Source organism: Xiphophorus couchianus, chromosome 16 (assembly GCF_001444195.1).
Source record: "Xiphophorus couchianus chromosome 16, X_couchianus-1.0, whole genome shotgun sequence".
Taxonomy (NCBI): domain Eukaryota; kingdom Metazoa; phylum Chordata; class Actinopteri; order Cyprinodontiformes; family Poeciliidae; genus Xiphophorus; species Xiphophorus couchianus.
The window spans coordinates 20129068-20149026 of record NC_040243.1 but is presented as its reverse complement, the minus strand read 5'-3'; the positions used below and the strand labels follow the sequence as shown (position 1 = coordinate 20149026).

Sequence of the window (19959 nt, the reverse complement as noted above, 5' to 3'; positions counted from 1 at the left end):
AAATCTGATTAATCATGATCATTGGTATTAATCGTGATTAATTAGATTATGATTTTCTGCCTTTTTTGAGTTTGTATACTGCAGTTGATGATTAATCGATTACTAAATTAGTTTATGATTATTTCAACAGTTAATCGTATTAATAATGATTGATGGCATTAATTCTGATCAATCTGATTAATCGAGATGTTGGTATTAATCACATTTAATGGTATTAATCGTGACTAATTGGATTATCATGATTTTTTTGCCTTTTTTGAGTTTGTTACTCCAGTTGCTGATTAATCGATTACTAAATTGGTTTACAATTATTTCAAGAATTAGTCGTATTAATCATGATTAATGGCATTAATCGTATTACTCATGATTAATCGTATTAACCATGATAAATCCAGTTAATTATTATTAATCATTGAAATAATCGTCAACTAATTTAGTAATCAATCAATTGTCAAACTCAAAAAAGGAGAATATATGCATTTATTATATGCATTTAAGATGAAAAACCTTCTTTGTCTGTAAATATGTTTTACCCAGATCTCCTCAAGTGTCATAGTTTTAGCTTCACGCTTTTCAAGTTGCATTTGAGGCAATGAAATGTTTTTATATTATTTCTTTAAAAGAGGGCTTCACTTATTTGTTTATTTTCATCTTCAAATTTAAATCTAGTCTATAAAAGAAGCTTAAGTGGTAAAATGAAAATTCTGCTGAATGTTAGCCATGTTCTTCAAATTAATCGATTCATCGTCAGAATAATTGATTACCTAAAATAATCGTCATCTACATCCTACTTTCTGTTTTTTTCTCACCGACATAAACCTTGATTTTTCATTTGACCTGTAAGTTCCATATCTCTCTTTTCCGTTGCTTTAATTGCAGCCTTTTGTCGAAACTCGGTCGACGGTCAGTGGTACAGTTACGACGACAGCACCGTTGAGCCTGTCCCGGAGGCCGAGGTCTGCACACGAGGCGCTTACATCCTCTTCTACCAGAAAAGAAGCACCATCCCTCCCTGGTCTGCCAGTTCCTCCCTCACTGGTTTGTCCCTCTTCTCAGTGGTTTTGTTGTTTGTTTGTTTTTTTCATGTGAAATATATGCAAACCTCCCCCCGCCCCCCAACAATTTGGTGTTTCTGGTCAGGTTCCACCAGTTCATCCACCTCTGACCACTGGCTGGTCCGGCTGAACGGGGAAAGCGGTGGCAGCGTGGTCTCGGGGGTTCCCAGTCCGGCTCTTTTGGAACCGGGATTTGCTCCGGAGTCTCCTGAGTTGCCGGTGTTTGGAGACGAACCCAACAGAGGAGTAGAAGGAAGTGAGTATTTGTATTAAAAAGATTGAAAACTGCCTACCGTAATTTATGTTGACGCGGTTTAGGTGTTGGATGTGAACTCATCCAAAACCTCAAACCACATTTGGAAAAATGTGGTAGCTTTGGCAGTCCAGCTAAACTCAAAACACTCAGACTAAAATTACCTCATCTGCACCAGATTGTGACAATGCTTATCGAGGTACAGTGCAGAAATAGTTTTAGTCCCTAAACTTTTGTTTGGGTTTTTTAGTGGGTTTTTATGTGACTCGCCAGCACAAAATAGTGAATTTATTGAACTGTTCCCTCAAGATCTCCTGATTGTTTTAGATATTTATTTTTTTTGCATTAAAATCACAGATGTTCATTTGCTATTTTAGAATTTCACAATATTTTTCCCCAGTAAATCCACTCAAAAATCTACATATGGAAGAAACAAGATGAAAGAAAAAATGACAAGAAGACAGACTGGACACACACATTTTTATTCTCTAAATAACTTAAATATCTCGATTTTTGTTGCCATGTCAGTGGCGGACTGTAATAAAGTATAGAAGAAGTAAGAAACACTGCCACCTGCAGGTCAGAGTTAGCAGTCACGTAAACGCAATGGTTTTGACCATTCTTGTGGAAAATGATCAATCCCTGTCATACATGGGATCTGTTGATTGAGTTGTGCATTTTTATTCGGCCCCGCCGTTATTTGAAGGACCAGATTTTAGTTTAAGTATTTTAGAGTGTGTCTTAAACATTTTGAACCTCTGGAGACTGAATGTATGCCCATAAATAACTCAAGCTAAGCTAAGTCACATAAGCTTAATATTTTTTATTAAATTCTGGACTTTGACTGCGCCATTCTAAAGCATTTTGTAGTTGTCTAATAGTATGCTTTAGACAACTATCTAGCCTCTAACAACTTTCTTTTTAAGGATTAGCCTATATTTAGCTCATCGTCAACTTCGACCAGCATCCACAGAATGTGTATGTAATGTTTCATGGTGGTGTGTTCAAGGTGAAGAACAGTGTTGGCGTTCTGCCACACTTAACATTTCGCATATAGACTCATTTTTATTCCAGTTTTGCACTACTTTGTAGAAGTGTATTTCATAAAATCATGGGAATACCTCTGCAAAGGACTGAAAGTGGTTAAATCATTTGAATATATCAGATTTTGGTGAGTGCATACCTGACATTTAATGTGTTTTTCTAGATGGCTCCAATCAGATGATGCGAGGTACCAAGGTTAGAAGCTTAAGCATGAGGTCACCTGCCAAGCCCAAGGACAAAGTTCTTCCACTGCGTTGGTCTTTTGGGTCCAAAGACCGCATCAAGCACCCGGCACAAGTCCAGTCTGGAGAGTTGGTGGAGTACCTGGAGTCTGGACGCCGGCCCAGATGCACCAAAGACCCTATCATCACACTGGTGGCCACTCCGCCACAGAGGAGAGTCCTTGACGTGGGACAGGACTGCAGCTCACCCAGCGGCAGCAGTCTCAGCTGTACGGACAGGCTCAGCTGTGACGCTTGTTACTCTCCCAAAATCCCAGAGGGGCAAAGGCGAGCCTGTCTGGAAAGAAATGCAGGCCAAGCATCTGATAACGACGGAAACCTCCGTTCAAGAGATGATGATGGTTTGAGGCAAGGATCTTTATCTAAGAGACTGAGAACTGACCAGGTCAGGGCTCTGGACTTCTACCTGCACAGAGGGGGCATTCTGGGTGGCCATATAAGCCACAGCGCTCCTCCGAGCAGAGAGTCTACGCTTAGAAGAACCACCGTTCAGGCGACTGGCCTCACCAGGGCCCAAAAAGACTTATCACAGACGATGGAAGGCAGGAGGGACCCAACAGGAGACGAGGGTCAGAGCCAAGAAAATCTCTTGTCGTTTTTCAAGCCGATTTTGATGAACAAAGACATTCCTAGGTCCCCAGGCAAGGAACAAGTGAGACAAATGAATGGCCACGAACATCTAGGGAAACTGGCAAGCAGTAATTTAGCCAAGCTGTCGCTTTCCAATGGGACTCTTCCAGCACCAGGCAGCAGCGTTCCCACCTGCGATGGCCACAGCTGCAAAGCCCACCCGGTCAATGGAAAAGCTGTTAATCAGGAGCCTGTGGACATCCAGCGGGCTCACAGCTCCAGCAACATCCAGACCAAGCTGGATTTCACGTTTCGCAGATGTGCATCCCTCCAGAGGAATGGGGAGGTGGGGATCCCTCAGGCGCACCGTGTCCTGCTGTCAGACAAGCCTGGCTACTCCACGCTGCAGCGGACGCAGTACAGCACCACCTCCCTGGGTAGGCAAAGAGGTCTCCACAAACGCTGGCAAAGATGTGTGGAAAGCCTTGAAGTAGATTCCTATTTAGTAATCTCACTCTGAGAAACGAAGAAGAAGTCAGTGATTAATTTGAGTAAATTTATTCTGTGGGGGGGCAAAATCGTTGACACCCCTCCTGTTAATAGGTCGGTAGTGGCTAAGCCGGTAAGGAGTTCGTCGTGTTGCAGATGGGTTGCAGGTTGAATCCCTGCTACATCCGTCTCTTTTTACCGTTGTGACACCGTCTTCGCCCCGGGATAGCTGTAGCTACAATGTGGCTTACCACCATCTACGTGTCAATTATAAAACTTTGTCGATATTTAGCTAATGTCTAAGAAACACAATTTCACAACTGCCGTGTTTCCGTTAAATAAGAAACGCAACTTAAGTCTCACTTGAATAAGTCTGTTGACGCGATAAGTCATTTAAAAACATGCTGCGCCATCCTCCTCCTATGACTTCCTGTTGCCTCCTTCGTCTTTTCCGCCAGTAGTAACAAATGGTTGTCGATCGCATGACCTGGTTGATGTGAAAAAAGTTTTTCCATTGCAGTTTTTGTGAAATACTCAAATTTTGGCCCAAAAAAATCCACTTCATCATAGTCCAAAAAACTTTTCATTGAAAAACGTTTGTTTTTTTTAATAATTGGTACGTTTCCACTAAGTGTATTTATTTTTGAAATTCCAGTTTGTGCAATTTTAAGGTCAATGGAAAAGCAGCTAATGTGGGTATAATTTGGTGAATGATTGATTGTAGTATAAAGAAGCTTTGGAGTCTTCGGACTTGAGAAACCACCGTGGCAGCAGGACAATATTATTTTCTATTGCATTTGGGTTATAGAAACATATGAGCGACATGTTTGGGTATATGACTGACACGTTCCAAATATGTATGTAGATTAAATGTTTTTCACCTCTCTTACCATCCTGCCCACTGTGTGTGTTAGCAGGACAGATATGGGTCGTCTTTCATCGTATTAGCCATTAGCTTAAAGAGTAAGATCTCTGAGCAATATCATATTTATTGTAAGGCCTTTTACACATCTTTACTAACAGATTTGCCTGCATCTGTTTAATTTTCATTGTGACACTTATGAAACTTATGATTATGTGTTTGTTTTTTCCCTACACAAGTGCCCATGTGACAGCCAAGAATGACGGCCAAACAAAAGGACCTCTCGCCTGGTTTCCCAGCAGGGCACCCAGAGAAGCGCCCTCTGCTGGAGGCATTGCTTACAGCAAACGACATCTCTATTTTTTTTTTCATTGTTACTGTTTTAGGTTCTTACCTGTGTGTGTCTTAAACTAAATCTATGCAGAGTTATTAAAAGAATCTGAGGGAAATTACTAGTTTTCCCCTCCCTCCTCTCACTCTTTTCTCACACTGTTTACCGATTTTTGATTTTTTTTTTTATTTTATTTTACTTTTTACTGTCTGTTTGAGTTCATCGTCAGCATTTGGGAAAACGAGGGCGATTTGTGAATGCTCTACGCTTGAGCTTCCATGCGAACTCTCAGGAACGCAGGAAGTTGTTTTTTGATGAGTGCAGTTTGTTTTGACGTATAAGAAAGAAATACTTGCTCTACTGATGGGCCGGCTTATTAAAAGACTACAAAAAAGTACTAACACTGGCCTAAAGATTAAAGCACTGGACAAAAATAGTTTGCTGTTATAGAGTCCAATTTTAAAATGATTTATTTATCAAATTAATGTGTATATTTATATATTATTAATGCACTTCTTTAAATGATTTTATTCTTTTTTTTAACAGGCAACTAACCTGTCGGATGGCATATGGAGGCAGTGACATGCTATTTTTTAAGCGTTTGATACATGGAGATGTGGAAAATTATCCCATAACTTTTGATGTTTTGTGGACGGATGCAGCGGGAATTTGTACATTAGAAATTATTCTATCAGAAACCAGCAAATGTAAAAGGACAAACAAAGAAAGAAATCACGTCGCATACATCTGCCGCCTTTATTGATATGATGCAACTTTTTCACATTTTGTCACCTTTCATGGGAATTTTGTGTGCCGGACCAACATAAAGTGGTGTCTTAGGTTTAAGTCTTACCACAGTATCTCAGTTGTATTTACGTCTGGACTTTAACTGGGCCATTCTAACGCAGGAATGTCAATCTAAATAATTCCAAAGAACATCGTAGCCCAAAACTATTCATACACCTGGTAGATTTAGGTTTAAAGTGATCTTTTTTTTCTTTTCTTCTGACCGGAAAAGAAGGCAGAATCCTGACTTGAATCTGATACCGACATGTGGAGGGAGTTAAGATTAGGGTGATGGCAGGGAGGACTTCCAGCTTTGAAGACTTGGAGGTCATCACCACATCCTGGGGAAAAGATGCAAAACAGCTGCTCCGCAATCATTTGAAGGGCTTAAATCCTATAATGCTAATAAAAAACATTTTTTATTGTTCATTTAGAAAGCAAAAAAAATAAATTAATTAAGAAGCCCCTTTTTTTAATTAAATGTAAATAAAAGCGCCCTTTTTACATTGTTTTCTTATCTTTTAAGGAACATCTTTGTTGAATGGGAATCATTTTAAATACAAGTCTGCCAGAAATGCGAATAATTTTGGACTTGCTGTGACTCTAGCTGAATATTTAGGGTCATTAATCCGCCGGAAGACGAACCTCCACACCTTTGTCCATCTTTTACAATGCTGCTCTTCCAGATTTATCCCACACTTGACATCAAATAAATGACCCCGTTCCTTCTGAAAATAAAGTCTCCCCGATGCCTGATGCTACCATCACCTGTGTTTCACAGATCTGCACTGACCAGAGCAACTTCTTCCACCTGTTTGCAACTGATAGCAGCACTTTTCATGGCTTTTTTTCTCCCCCCCCTTTTACCATCAAATCCAGAGCTCAACTACCTTTCCAAAAGCGGTCAGCTGTAATAGATTTTATGTAGGAGTATTAGAGTAAAGATGTGGCTTTAACATTTTTGAAAAACAAGTGTAAACCATGTTCTGTGCCACTTCACTTTATGTTGCTGTCTCGTATAAAATCCTTCAAAAATGTCTACAATGCGACACAATGTGGAAAAGTTCCGGGGTGTGAATACTTTTGCGATTTTATTTTTATTTATTTTTTTTTTGCATAACGTCCCATAAGTTGGTGCGACGATAGGAAAATAAACACACACTCACACCAAACTCATCACAAAGGCTTCCAGCGTAATCTCCATAAATATGCAAGTGGATACGAGTTAGCTGATGGCTGAGAGACTCCCAGACAACCTGCAGAGCAATAAGTGAGCGATTTAATCTTCAAACCCGGTTGTAAGGATGTACACGTGTGAAGTGCAGTGAAATTGTGATTGTTTCTTACAAAATATAGCTGTCACAAAGGCCTGGATCCAGGAGCGGCTTTTGGAGGAGCTTTTTTTTTTTTTTTTTTTTTTTTCTGTTTGTGATTGAAAGAGGGAATTATTCCGTGCGCACAAAGTCATTCGTGGTAATCACGGTTCATCGGATTCTCACAACTTGTCGGGTGGGGGCAGTTGTCAGTTAAGCAGCTGCATCTGTAATGCACGTCGTTCACAGCCTTCAGTCATAAATATTCTGTCTCTGTCAGCTTTTTTTTCTTTTTTTGCTGTCAGGAGTGAAACTCAAAGGGAATATAACCACGGTTTTGATTCATTTTCAACCTCAGTATTTTTCCAGTGTTTGCTACTTCACGTGCTTCCTGAGCTTTCATTTGCCTCCGATTAATATTAATGAGCGTCTTCGGCTGTTTGTATTGTCGCTTTAGCAACGGCACGAAAAAGGACAGATGCGATGAGACATTATTTCGGAAAATTGGTTAGATTATATTTTAGTAACTTTTTTGGGGGGGGGGGGGGGGGAATAAAGTCTACATTTTGTACCTGATTTGTAACTGTGCAATTAAAGTACCAGACTAAAACTGTATGTTTCACATGACTTCATGTGGTCAGAATGTTACATGGAGGAAAGTGGGTTTAAATTTGGACACCTGCGCACACACACGTGTTTGTGTTGGACTCTCCATTATGTGTGTGTGTGTGATGCCGTAATGCAAGTTTTAACGATTGCAAATTAAACACAGCGTTTCTCACAAATGTCTTCCGTGTAAGGTGTGATTTATGACGCAGGCTAATGTTTTGAGTGTTGAGCATAGAGTTTTATGCAGCAAATATCTCTGTATACCGAATGCCTGATAATAATAACATTGTTCTAATTCTACCCAAAACGATCACAGCTGACATGGAAAAAAAATAACCCGACATAATCTGCATATTGCCCAATTTCAGCAACAGACACTGCCTATTTTTTTTTTTTTTTTTTTTCATTTTGCTGATCTTATACAACACCCGTGGTTTTTCAAACTGGTGGTAGGTTGTCTTTAATGGTAGTCAGTAACAGACATTTTTGGACAATTATTTGTGGGTTAAGTTCAAATAAACTGTGATGTAGAGCAAACGAAGTACCAACAGCCCAAAGGATTCACAAGAAACCTTGCAAAAGAGACTTCATCGGAGAAACTGAAAGCAAAGCAGGAATATGTTGGTATACTGAAGCAACTCATCCTCCGCTTCAGTCAGAACTTGAATATGGAAACAACATCAAACCCACCGTAACCATTTTCCAGATCCAAGTTCAAAAATCAGTAGCATTGGTATGTTGCTTTGCTAAGAGGCTAAGCTAAGTTCTATTAGCAACAAGCTACTAATCATGCATTTCTCTGCATTTTGTACATTCAAATATGAGCAAGTACTCACTAAAGGACAAATCCAACAGGATTTTTTTTTTAAGTTGAGATTTTCTGGGGGGGTTTATTGTTTGTTTTGTAAGTAACATCTTTCCAGTTTATAACTCCATATTTGGGTTCCCTTTTGTTGTTTTTTCCAGCTTTAAGCTTGGAAATTTAAACATCAGAATAAAAAATTATGGATTTAATCCCCCAATCCGTCATGCAGTTCTAAAAGCCATAATAATATATATATATATATATATATATATATATATATATATATATATATATATATATATATATATATATATACTGCTCAAAACAATAAAGGGAACACTTAAACAACACAATATAACTCCAAGTAAATCAAACTTCTGTGAAATCAAACTGTCCACTTAGAAAGCAACACTGATTGACAATCAATGTCACCTGCTGTTGTGCAAATGGAACTTTGTACAGAACAAAGTATTCAATGAGAATATTTCTTTCATTCAGATCTAGGATGTGTTATTTGAGTGTTCCCTTTATTTTTTTGAGCAGTATATATATATATATACATATATATATATATATATATATCAGTTCCTAAACAAATAAACATTGATCTTCTTCAAAATATGTGACCACTGCCATTTGGCACTTAGTAAAGCAAAAAGATCTTGTAGTGAAGTTCTACTTTTATTGTTTCATAGACAAGAAGACAGACATAAAAAAAAACGCAGTAAGTTTTTTTTAAAATTTTGCCTTGTGCCTGACTTCTTTTAGTAAGTGAATAGAAGCCTGTTTTAAATGGATGGTTTTCAAGAACAGCATTTGTGTTTGCGTCACTATAAACACAGTGTCACAAAGACACAGTTACCTGAAAGAAGAAGAAACAAATTGTTTTTCATTGTCATTTTTATCGTTATCACAGTAGTGCCATAAAATATCGCAAGGAAGTTCTTAAATCCGTATTGTCCACCTGTATCGCCTATGACGACACGTTTTAAATCAGTCAGTCACCGCAGCGTCACTGCATCTTGCATGTAATCTGGATGTAATCTGTTAGCACACCAGTAGCTCCAGCTCAGCTCGAGACACGGTCAGGAGCAAAAATACAGAATTTTGTTGCGTTGTGAGTTCCCACGGCGGTAAACGCTCCGCTCTGTTATCCAAGCAGCGAGCATTGGGCAGAAACAAATCGAGTCATGCAGCTCTTTCTTTAACTCCTTTTCTGTTCCGCCTCTTCAAGTGCACCGCATCACATGTGTTCCCAGTCGGGCTGCTGATTCAGCTTTCAGTCAGCTCTTCTTTCACAATCAGCCCTCATCCGCCCTCCACACATCATCAACAGACCATGACGCATCTTACTTCACGGATCGGTTCCAAAAAAGCAGATCTGTTGCCACCATTAAGATAAGACCATTCTAATAAAACTTAAAGCTAGTTTGGAACACTTCAGGTTTAATATGTTGCGTTCAGTTGTTAAATCTTATTATGGTGGACCTTAAGTTTAATAGTCATCTCTGAAGAGTTGTTGGCTAACCTTTTTACTTGTGATGACAACATCTGCCTTGGAGGAAGTTTTTCTTTATCTCTTTATCTTTATCTCCTGTGGCTGGATAGTTAGGTTACACAACAGAGCAATATCACACGTCAACCAACCACGTAGGGTGAGGTTGCCGAAATTCTGGCAAGGTCGTGACCTCGTAATGTACAGAACGACATGTACACCATTATCTACTGTCCAAAATGCAACATTAAAATGCAAGATATTTTCTTTGAGACTCTCGTTGAGTCTGGTTTGTAGAGGACAACACATCACCGGTAGAGCTTTCACGGGCTGCCAAATTACTAGATGTACAGTCCACCGCTGAGCGTTGTTACTTTAATGGTCCTCCACTGTTGGATAAAACCATTTTTACTGTTGGGTGTATGAAATATTCATGCAAAGAGTTGCAAAAGGCTTCCTAATTCTCACTGCCTATCGCAACAAACCCACCTGCTGTACGAGGAAATGCGAGATCACAAAGATGGTGCGGTTTATTCTTTCCCAGTAGCCGCATTGCAGGAGCAAAATATCTGGACATGTATACAACCAGAACTCTCACTCAAGATTGTTTGAAGTGTCAAAGATGATCTTGACACTTAAAACATACGGTTTGAAAGGCAAATGTCTCTGTCATTGTGTCTAGACTCTGACAGACGGTGTTTCCTGACGACACACAGCCGTTCAGCGGTGACAGATGGCTGTTTAGTGGTGAGCGTGGTTGTCCAAAGAAGTTCTTGCACAGCTAAAGTGACCGGGGCGGCATGTGCTACAGCATCTCTTTAGACCAATGTGAATGAGATGGAAGAAAGTTGTGTGGTGCTGCTTCCCCTTAAACCTACCCTACTGCAGCAAGAGCAAGAAACGGTCTGCAGCACAACCTCTTTATCCAACTACTGGTCTGACAAACATGTATGTCAATTGAAATGTTGTCGTCATACATAGAACTGGACAGCCTGAGAGACAATGAACCTTCCAAAATATTGACATAGATTTGGTCACATAACAAACACATATTCTAATGTACTTACTGAGATTTTTCTGACAGACCAAAACATCCCTCTCCAACTAATTGTGAAGTAGTAGGGAGGGTTATATGGTTTTCATTTTTAAAACGGATGAAAATCTGAAAAGTATGTTGGAGATATAAAGGGACGCATCATGCAAAATGTAGTTTTTTGTTGGCTTTATATTATGCTATAATGACATTCCCTCATCAAACACACACCCGGAGTGTTGTCTCGATTCATTCATGCATGTTTGAGAAATCCTTGAATCTCCCGTGTCAATCATTCAGGAGCCCCTAAACGCCCTCTTAGATCATCAGTATGGCTGAGTTCCTGCCCTCCCCCGGCATCCTCCCCACACTGCTCCTTCAGACTAGTGGCGGCAGCAATTATCAGACACCTGGAGGAACTGCGCATCTGCTTACCTTACAAACTACTTCTTAGTCCAACACTCTGAAAAACGACTGGAAACGCCATCATGGAGAAGCAGTGTTGTGATGGTGTGCTGAAAGTGGAGTGTTGTAAAGAGTAGGAGCTTGTTAAAAAGACACAAACCAACTTGTACGTCATAAACCGCTGCAAGGCAAAGTCAAATTTTTTTTAAGTTTCCTTTTGATAAATACAGCATCTTCATAACAACTGAAGATAACACAATGAGTTGATTGTGCTATAAAAGTGGCCTTATTTTGCTGGAAAAAGAAAAACAGTATGTATGATATTGTTGCTCTGCCTAAATGTTTTCAGTTCCATCCACCAGTTTTATGCTGGTTCCCAAACACCAACTATACATCAACTAGGATGGTGTATTCATTACTGGTTAGGGTCAGAGTTAGGATGACCTATATCAAGTTTAAGAAAAACCGGTTCCAGTTTTCCTTAAATTCTGAATTTATCATTGCTACTAGTCTATAAGGGCCAGATTTGAGGAGTACGTGACAAAAAAAAAATTATTTTAAGAAGTAGTTTCACAGCATTGTATTTTTTACTCTTACTTGAGTAAAAATATGTTAAAATAGTGCTACTCTTACTTGAGGAGAATTTTTGGGCACTCTACCCACTTCTGGATTTAATGAAGTCCATTTGTATCGCACGCAATCAAGCAAAACAAAGACCCTCGTCAACATGAAGGAACTCCAACATTCCACTTGGGGGCAGCATTGTAAAGGTATTCCAACATTTCCTCTGTTCCAGACCAAAATTAAAAGCAGATGTGCAAAGAAAAAAATGAAAGCAATATAAGACGACCAAACATCCCAACAGCGATCAGATAACATATCATTAGACCCACTCAGTTCGCTTATTTTCTGACCGAGGCTATTAAAACATATTTGAAGCGCACATAGAAAATTTCAGTGGCTCTCTTTGGAATTAACTGGCAGAGAAAGTTAAGCCAAAGTGTAACCCACTGTAATTCCTTGTAATTTGACACATGTAATGTCTGCTGTCTTCAACTACTTCAAACTTAAACAAATAATAACACAATTTACAATCAGTTTAAATCAGTTTTATATATATATATATATATATATATATATATATATATATATATATATATATATACACTTATTTATTTATTTATCTTTTAAGCAGGTACGATTATTATCTTTTTTCACTCGCAGTGCCTCATAAATTTCTACATGACCAAAGTCAGTGGGCGGGGCTAATACTTCTTCAGTCACGGTAATTGGTCAACAGTTTAGGTGCTGTACATGTTAGCCAATCAGAAGAAACATAGTGACAGTTATTGTTTAATCATTGACAGTATTACAGGAAATATTAAGCAATTAAGAATTGGAATAAATATATTATTACATAGTAAGCTTAAAATTTAAAGTTTTGAATAATGGTTTCAAAAAAAATGATTTAATTAGGTATTTTAGGAATGTTTGACACAAATTTTAATTATACTCGTTTATTATTTATTCAATGTAGATATCGCATTAAAAAAAACACATTTTAAAAATGTCTTTGCTATTTGACTTTTTAAAAATTATCATTATTAAATTGTGACACTTTTACCCAACGAAACAATCATACAGATCGACAGGGAGGAGCTGAAAAGCAGTTTACTGCTCGACGGAAGGAAGCGGAAATAAGCGTCGAAAACCTTCTGCTACCAGCTAGCTTCGGGCTCACAGGACAGGGCTGTTAGCGACGTTGTACATACTGTGGGGGTATCTCTTTAGAGGAAGCTGGGGAGCGTCAGACACAGCGGGGGGTTTTTTGTGTTGCTTTTTACTTGGACAGCTTCGAAACGGAATAGTACAAGTGGTAAGACACTCTTCTGTTTTTTCCCGTTTACACAGACAAAACGTGTAGTCCGGTAATTCCTCGACGGTTAGTCAAGTTCGGCAGCGTTCTGAGCTAGCTGCGCCTCTACGCTAGCAACAACAGCTTGCGCTGTGAGGAAAAAAAGGTGTTTTCTTCCCTTTTCACGTTTGCCAGCATTTCCCCGGTAGGGGCCCTAAGTTATTTGTTAATGTTTCGGTTTCTCGTCGTTTTCCCTTTCACCACACCTTCTATAAAAACGTCGTCGTGAGTTAGCCGCCGCCGGTTGAATTAGATGGGAGTAAGTTTGAGAAGCACATCGCAGTTATTGTTGCCAGACCGTTAGCCGGCATGCTAACTCTAACGTTCTAGAACAGTGGGCGCAGTCTATTCCCTGGAACGGAATCTTTTCTTCTTCTTCTTCTTCTTCTTCTTCTTCTTTCTTATTTAAAGCCCAAAAAAGTCAAGAGGACACAGGTCGAACGTGCCCTGTCGTCTAAAACGGGACAGACACGATACTGCCCGAATTTATCCTCATGGCCTGGGAGTCGAAAACTGATGGCGTTTGACATTTTTGAGGGTATTTTAATGACCCGTTTCTCTGTCGAACCTCGGCTGCCAAACGTTTGTAACATCACGACTAATTTTGCTGTGTCCGTTCCTTCCTGCTAAAATAGTTTTTCATACCGTCCATACATCATGACGTGGGTTGTCTTTATTTACCCCACGTTAAGGTTTGTGGTTTGAACTCGGTTGCTTTTAACTGCTCGGTGACAGTTTGTGTCTGATATCTGCGTCCGTTTTAATGGACTTACTTGCATCAGAGCAGCGTGTTAGTGGAATCTCATCAAAACGCTACCCGAGGCGCACCGGGAAGACAACATAATAGGATAACGCACCTTTTATCCTCTAACTCGGGACAACTTTTAGGTTTAGTCACCGTATCGTTCTCGGCTCGGCTTCACCATCAGCTGACTTTTTTTTTTTTTTCGTATCTGTTGGTTTCCTGCTCAGGAAATAGTGTTGGAATTATCTCTGATTGTGGTAAAAATGTACTTTTTTTTTTTTTTTTTTTACTGTTGACAACGGAAGTGGATGTCTTAAGCAAGTCGTAATTGGATGCAGCGATTGGAGGGACTTGTTGAAGAGGTCCCAATCACAAACAAGCTCTGACCTGCTGATTCGGTTTTCAGGAGATTCCAATTTTGTCTTCCAGAGCTACAAATTACAACATACTTCTTTTTGGTCGAGCCAGACCTTTTCCTAACTTGGTTTTGCATTAATCTGTCACAAAACATGCATTTTACTATAATTAATATTTCTTTTCTTTTTTTTTATGAAGCCAGCATATCTAAAAGGAACATAAGTGTGCTCTGCTTTGTGTCTGTAATCAAATATCACACATTAAATATTACATTTTGTTTTTGCAACAGATGTCAGTATTTAAATCACATTTTACAAAAATATTACTGCGGTATTCATCAGATTTATCCTCATTTTTACTTCCTTGCAAGCTGATTTAGTCAACGTTTTAATTGTTTTCCACACGTAAAAATGTAATATGACTCAAATAACACGACTGTCTTCAAACAAAACTGTCCGACTGGATGTTTAATAGAAAAAAAGAAGCGTTTTTAAAAATTATTTTTAATATTATTTTTGCTGTCGTTTGGGTTAACTGTTCCTTCATTTCCTGCAATCACGCAGGAATGTAAAGTGGCCTTTATGTCGAGCTTGATTATTAATAATTGATGTCTGGACTGCAGCCACACAGTGTGACAGAGAGAGAGAGATTAATCTGTTGCATTGCTGCTTTTCCAGAGTCGGCATGATTTGCAAGATCAGACCTATAATTTCTGATTTTAAAAACACCACTGTTCAAAAGCGAAATCATCCGGTTCTGTTCATCGTTAGATTTCATCTTTATTCTGAGTATTTTTGTAGTTTTACTTAGAAATGTCTCGTCAACTACGTTTTTGAGGACTGCCAAATTTTAGGGACGAAAACGACACTTAAAAACTCAAAAAGCGATGACGTGGGCATGAGGTCCTAATGGAACAAAAGCAGCATCAATTATTGATAATGTTATCCTCTCAGTCATAACAGCGATTATGGATACAACTTGTATTAGAATTTTGGACACAGACTGAAGCAGAAATCTGCTAAACTAACTTAATTTACTAATCATTTTCAAGTAAATGTGTCTTTATCTCTGAATATTTCCCTATAGATTCATTTGTTTTCTCTCTGTCAAGTAAAACTGGGTGTGTAGCAAGCTAATATTAGCCGGGTAAGTTGCTTAACAGAGATGCTGCTCAGTTTGCTAACTGTAGTCTTTTTAAAACAGCGTAACTTTAAAAACTGTTACGTTTGATGCTTTTGTTCCTTTTAGTTAGTTTTTTTAAAAAAATGTTATGCTTCAGCCAGCTGACGGTGTGCAGCAACGTGTGGGATGCTTTGCACTCCTGTAGAAAACTCTTAACTCCCACCACTTCTGCTGGCATCTCATTTAAAAGAACAGTACATAATATAACAGACACATTCCCACAAAATGTCACTGAACCCGTTTTAATCTGGAGCTTCATTTCCTGAAACGAAAGTTAAATGTAAAATTTGTAACTAACAAGTTATGTCTAGTGAAAGCTTGGGAGACGCATCTCTTAGCAACCGTAACCACGCACACGGCTGCAGCTGGATTTTTTTTTTTTGGACTGTAAAGTGCTGCAGTTTCAACATTTAAAACATTTCAAAAAAGGCTCCGAGTCTGAGGAGACCGAGGTTTTCTTTATCTCCATGGAAATACTGAAAGCTCATGTCCAAGCTACCTTCTAATAATTATGAAGATTTTATCTATTTTAATGAAAAATTTGTAAAATGCTGTGATATTAAGCATGGATGCTTTCATTGTTGTCTGCGAGCAAAAATATAAAACTCCCCGTAATTAAGATGACAGCAAATATGAACCGCAAAGGAGGTGACTGACTGAAAATGTTTGATAGGCAGCCGCTCTGAAATGTTTACCTTTTATAAAGGACCTTTATGACCTCCAATCATAAAGGTCCTCTTTTAATCTTATAATTAAAAGTGGACCTTTATGATTGGAGGTCCACTTTTAATTATCTCAGATTTGGCTCCAATTTTTCACCGTCAATGTTTCCTTATAACCATAATCTCTCGTGCAGTCACTCCGCAAAACAGAATCTGAGCATAACCGCGCTGTCCTGTGTTCGCAGGTGCTGTCCTGTGACCTTTATGTAAGGTCAAAGCCCTACAGGAACGGGTCATCGACGGGAGGAGAGACTCGGAGAAAAGCTGACGACCACGGAGGCCGGGATAGCGTGTCGGTTTCGAAACAGAAGAGTAACCACAGCCGAGTTGTTTTGCTGCGAGTCACCAAGACCATGGAGGCCATCGCCAAATACGACTTTAAAGCTACTGCCGACGACGAGCTTAGTTTCAAACGCGGAGAGGTCCTCAAGGTAAGCGTCGGCTTGTTAGTTGGCTGATGAACGGACTTATGTATGGTAGGAAAACTTGAAATGTTGGAGATTATTCACCTGGTTTTGGTTTGGATTTAAATGGAGGCTTGACAGCAGCGGTGTTCTGAGAAAGGTTGCACTGAAAAAAAGAGTATGTTCTCCCTTGTGCTGCTAATTCTAGCAACTTTCATGCAGGATACGTAAAAAAAAATGGCTGGATTTTCTATTAGATGAAAACAATCATTAAAATAGAAGATAATTATTGTACAAAGGAAGACATATTGAAGTTAGAGACTATTAACAATTTAAGGAATTTTTCTGGATCTACTTAACGATCTATGCGTTCTGATGTATTTGTTCACAAAATAAGATTGAAATAGAATCCGTTTTCACTTGAATTCAGTTTTGAATCTCCTTGCCATCTTTAAGAATCCTAATTTCTGTTCTTGGCTATAAGTTTGATCAATTTTCTCTGGAGAATCAACCGTAGTCCGTAGTAAAGACAGAAATAAAAGGACTACTGTTAAGCTTCCAATTGATTAAATTGGGTTAGCTTAAGAAGAACACATGTAAAAAGCCACTCAGCTCTGAGGGCGTTTAATGGGATCTGTTTGTTTGAACAACAAAATGCTTCTACAGGCAGCGCTGGATTTACATTGATGCAGGAGGAGTTGGCTCATTGATTTGGCTTTTACAGAAAATTATACACTTCAAACAATGTTAGATTTAAAATATTTTTATGTAACAATGGGCGTCGAGGATTACTTTACTGTTCTTACAGGGGGATCAGTGCTGTTTCAGCAGAGAGTATTGGAAAGACGTCTTATCTCAGCAGGAGGCCTAAAAGCACAGAGAAAGTCAGCTTAGGAAACGCTGAGCCAAACAGGACTTCTACCATATTTGTCTAAATGAAGCGAAAGCATTCTGTTCCTCTTAATTTTAACCGTTTAATGTAAAATTGCTGATTCTTCTTTTGTTTTTGTGTTTTTAACCGTCCAAAAAGTTGACGGAATATCACCTTTGTATTTTTTTTTTGTTACAGAATTGGACATCAAGTATTAGTTGGTTTCTGTGGAAATGTGATCAGTGATTACCAAGGTTGGGGTCACTAATCAACATATGTTTGGTCTTCTATGTCTTGTTGGAAAATAAATCTAAGTAACAAAAAAAAAAAATACAGTAAAAGGATATTTAAAGGGTGCACTGATAAATCGGCCTCAGTTTTCTTAATTGTGGGTAATCTTATATCGGCTGTTGCTTACACAGGGTGTATATGCATCCTTAAAATTCTTAAATTTATCTAAATTTAAGGTCTTAAAATGTCTTAAATGTATTGAGGGGGAAAAAGTTGGCCTTAAATACGTTAATCAGAAGTCTTAAATTTTGTTGTCAGAACCATCTAATCTAATCCTATGTAGTTTCCTCTTTTTTTTTTGCAGGACTGTTGCGCAAAACCTTGAGTTACACTCAGACATCTTCACTAGGCGGTTGAGGTTACTGCTTAGCAGCTGCTAATATACTATGCAAGGGTAAAGCTAGGTAGCTTACTTCCATCCATCATGGGTAAGGGGAAATGTATCACCAGTTAGTGGACAACCTTCGTCTTAGACATTGGCTAGCACCTTATGCTAACCCATTGATTTATTTTCAGTTTTGTGTATTCCAGTCACAACATGGGTCTTACATTTCGTCCAGAAAGGTCTTAAATATGAGACGCGAAACCTGCAGAAACACTGTACAGGAGAAACCTGTCTCATCCTTCAGACGTCATATTACATGTGTGTGGTTAACACAACCCAACTTAGCAACCCTATTGTTATATTTTGTGTATTTGGTTTTTTTTTTTTTTTTTGCAAAACAAAAAATTGGTATTGGCCAAAATTGGAACTGGCAGGTCAAGTTTTTAAAAAATCAGTGGTTGTATATATGTTGTTTTTTTGTGTGTGTGTTGGAAACTCAAATACGTAGACTTCTTTGTTTTTACTTTTTGTCTGCAGAAGTCAGCCAGACATTAGCAGAAAAATCCTTGACACTGAACACACACTTAAAATAAAAAATCACATTCAGAGCTATGGAGTTGTAGTCTATAGAGGTTTTTTCTTTCTATTTTTTTGAGAGCCTGTTTAGTGGGATGAGTGAGGAAGTTTTAGAACTCTTTACTGTAGTTTATATTCAGAAGAATTGTTTTTTTGTTGTTTAAAGGCTGCCTCAGCTCATCTCTTCTGCCTTCAGTTTGGTCACGACTTGAGCTCACATAAAACATAGGCGGCCAAAAACACATCCTTGTTTTTTTGTTTTTTTCTGAAGTTTTTCTGGCTTTGCTTTTATTCCAGTTAAGTAGCTTGATAACATGATAATCATATTAATAAAAATATAACCATTTCCAACTTTAACTACTCCAAAGAAAACCGTAATTTTGATTGAGACAAATTGAATCCCTTGTGGAGGACTGACCGCAGATGGGAACAGCACCAAGAAGTTCAGGTTCAGCTGAGTGTAAGGCCGTTTTTTCCTTCGAGACCGTCCACCCTGCGTCCTGTGAGTCTGTCACCAGCGCTATCTGCTGATGCTAATACTAAACAGCTCTGCTCCCAATACAAAGAGTGCCTCTCATAAGAGAACGTGTTAAGGCTTTGCATGTGTACAGCATCCCTTAATCTCACTCTATTTTCAGTTTCACTCAGAGATAGTGGCTATGTTACTAACATGGGCTCTTATCTTGATGGTGCATAAAACAACCTTTTTCCACCCACGACGTAGAGCCTTAACAAATATTCACTCTTGCCAAAGACATGGTGTCATTTGATCTTAATGTAGTTGCTGTTTTTTTGTCGTTTTTCTTTCTCTGCATTAGATGATATGTAATTTCTGGTTTTTGAAGATTTAATTTTTAGATAAATATGTATTTTGTTTTTTTTTGGGGGGGTGTTGTCCCCATCGAAGCTCTCCTTGTGTTTTCATAGTTCGCTGTGATGTCAGCGAGCCCAGGGCTGCCATCTTGTTTTATTTATTTGGGCTTTGAATTCAGGTAAACACTATGATCAAATGTAAGGGTCAGGCTAATTATTTTTTATTACCAAAATAGTCGTAATGTTACGAAAATAGAGTTGAAATAATACAAGAATAAAGTCGCAATATTAGCAGGATGAAGTTGTAATTTTTTGAAAACTCCAACATGAAAAATAACAAATTAATCATTCAGGCTTTTTTTCCCCTCTCACTAAAACAACTTTTTTCTTGTAATTTTAATACGTTCTTCTGTTAAAATCACCTCGTCATTTTTGCTGATATCATAACTACATTCTTGTAATTAAA

General features: G+C 38.5%; 2 protein-coding genes across 2 annotated transcripts in view; both read left to right on the top strand.

The window, feature by feature from the left end:
• usp43b (ubiquitin specific peptidase 43b) overlaps positions 1-7734 on the top strand; it is an 87229-nt gene extending 79495 nt beyond the window's left edge. The window contains exons 13-16 of the mRNA XM_028042534.1: positions 880-1038; positions 1141-1311; positions 2516-3601; positions 4755-7734. Coding sequence (XP_027898335.1) covers positions 880-1038; positions 1141-1311; positions 2516-3601; positions 4755-4765 — 1427 coding nt within the window. The 3' untranslated portion in view covers positions 4766-7734. The remainder of the gene's footprint in view (positions 1-879; positions 1039-1140; positions 1312-2515; positions 3602-4754) is intronic.
• Positions 7735-12978: 5244 nt separating this feature from the next.
• grb2b (growth factor receptor-bound protein 2b) overlaps positions 12979-19959 on the top strand; it is a 34856-nt gene continuing 27875 nt past the window's right edge. Inside the window, exons 1-2 of the mRNA XM_028042407.1 lie at positions 12979-13168; positions 16399-16644. Of these exons, the coding sequence (XP_027898208.1) occupies positions 16567-16644 (78 nt within the window). The 5' untranslated portion in view covers positions 12979-13168; positions 16399-16566. The remainder of the gene's footprint in view (positions 13169-16398; positions 16645-19959) is intronic.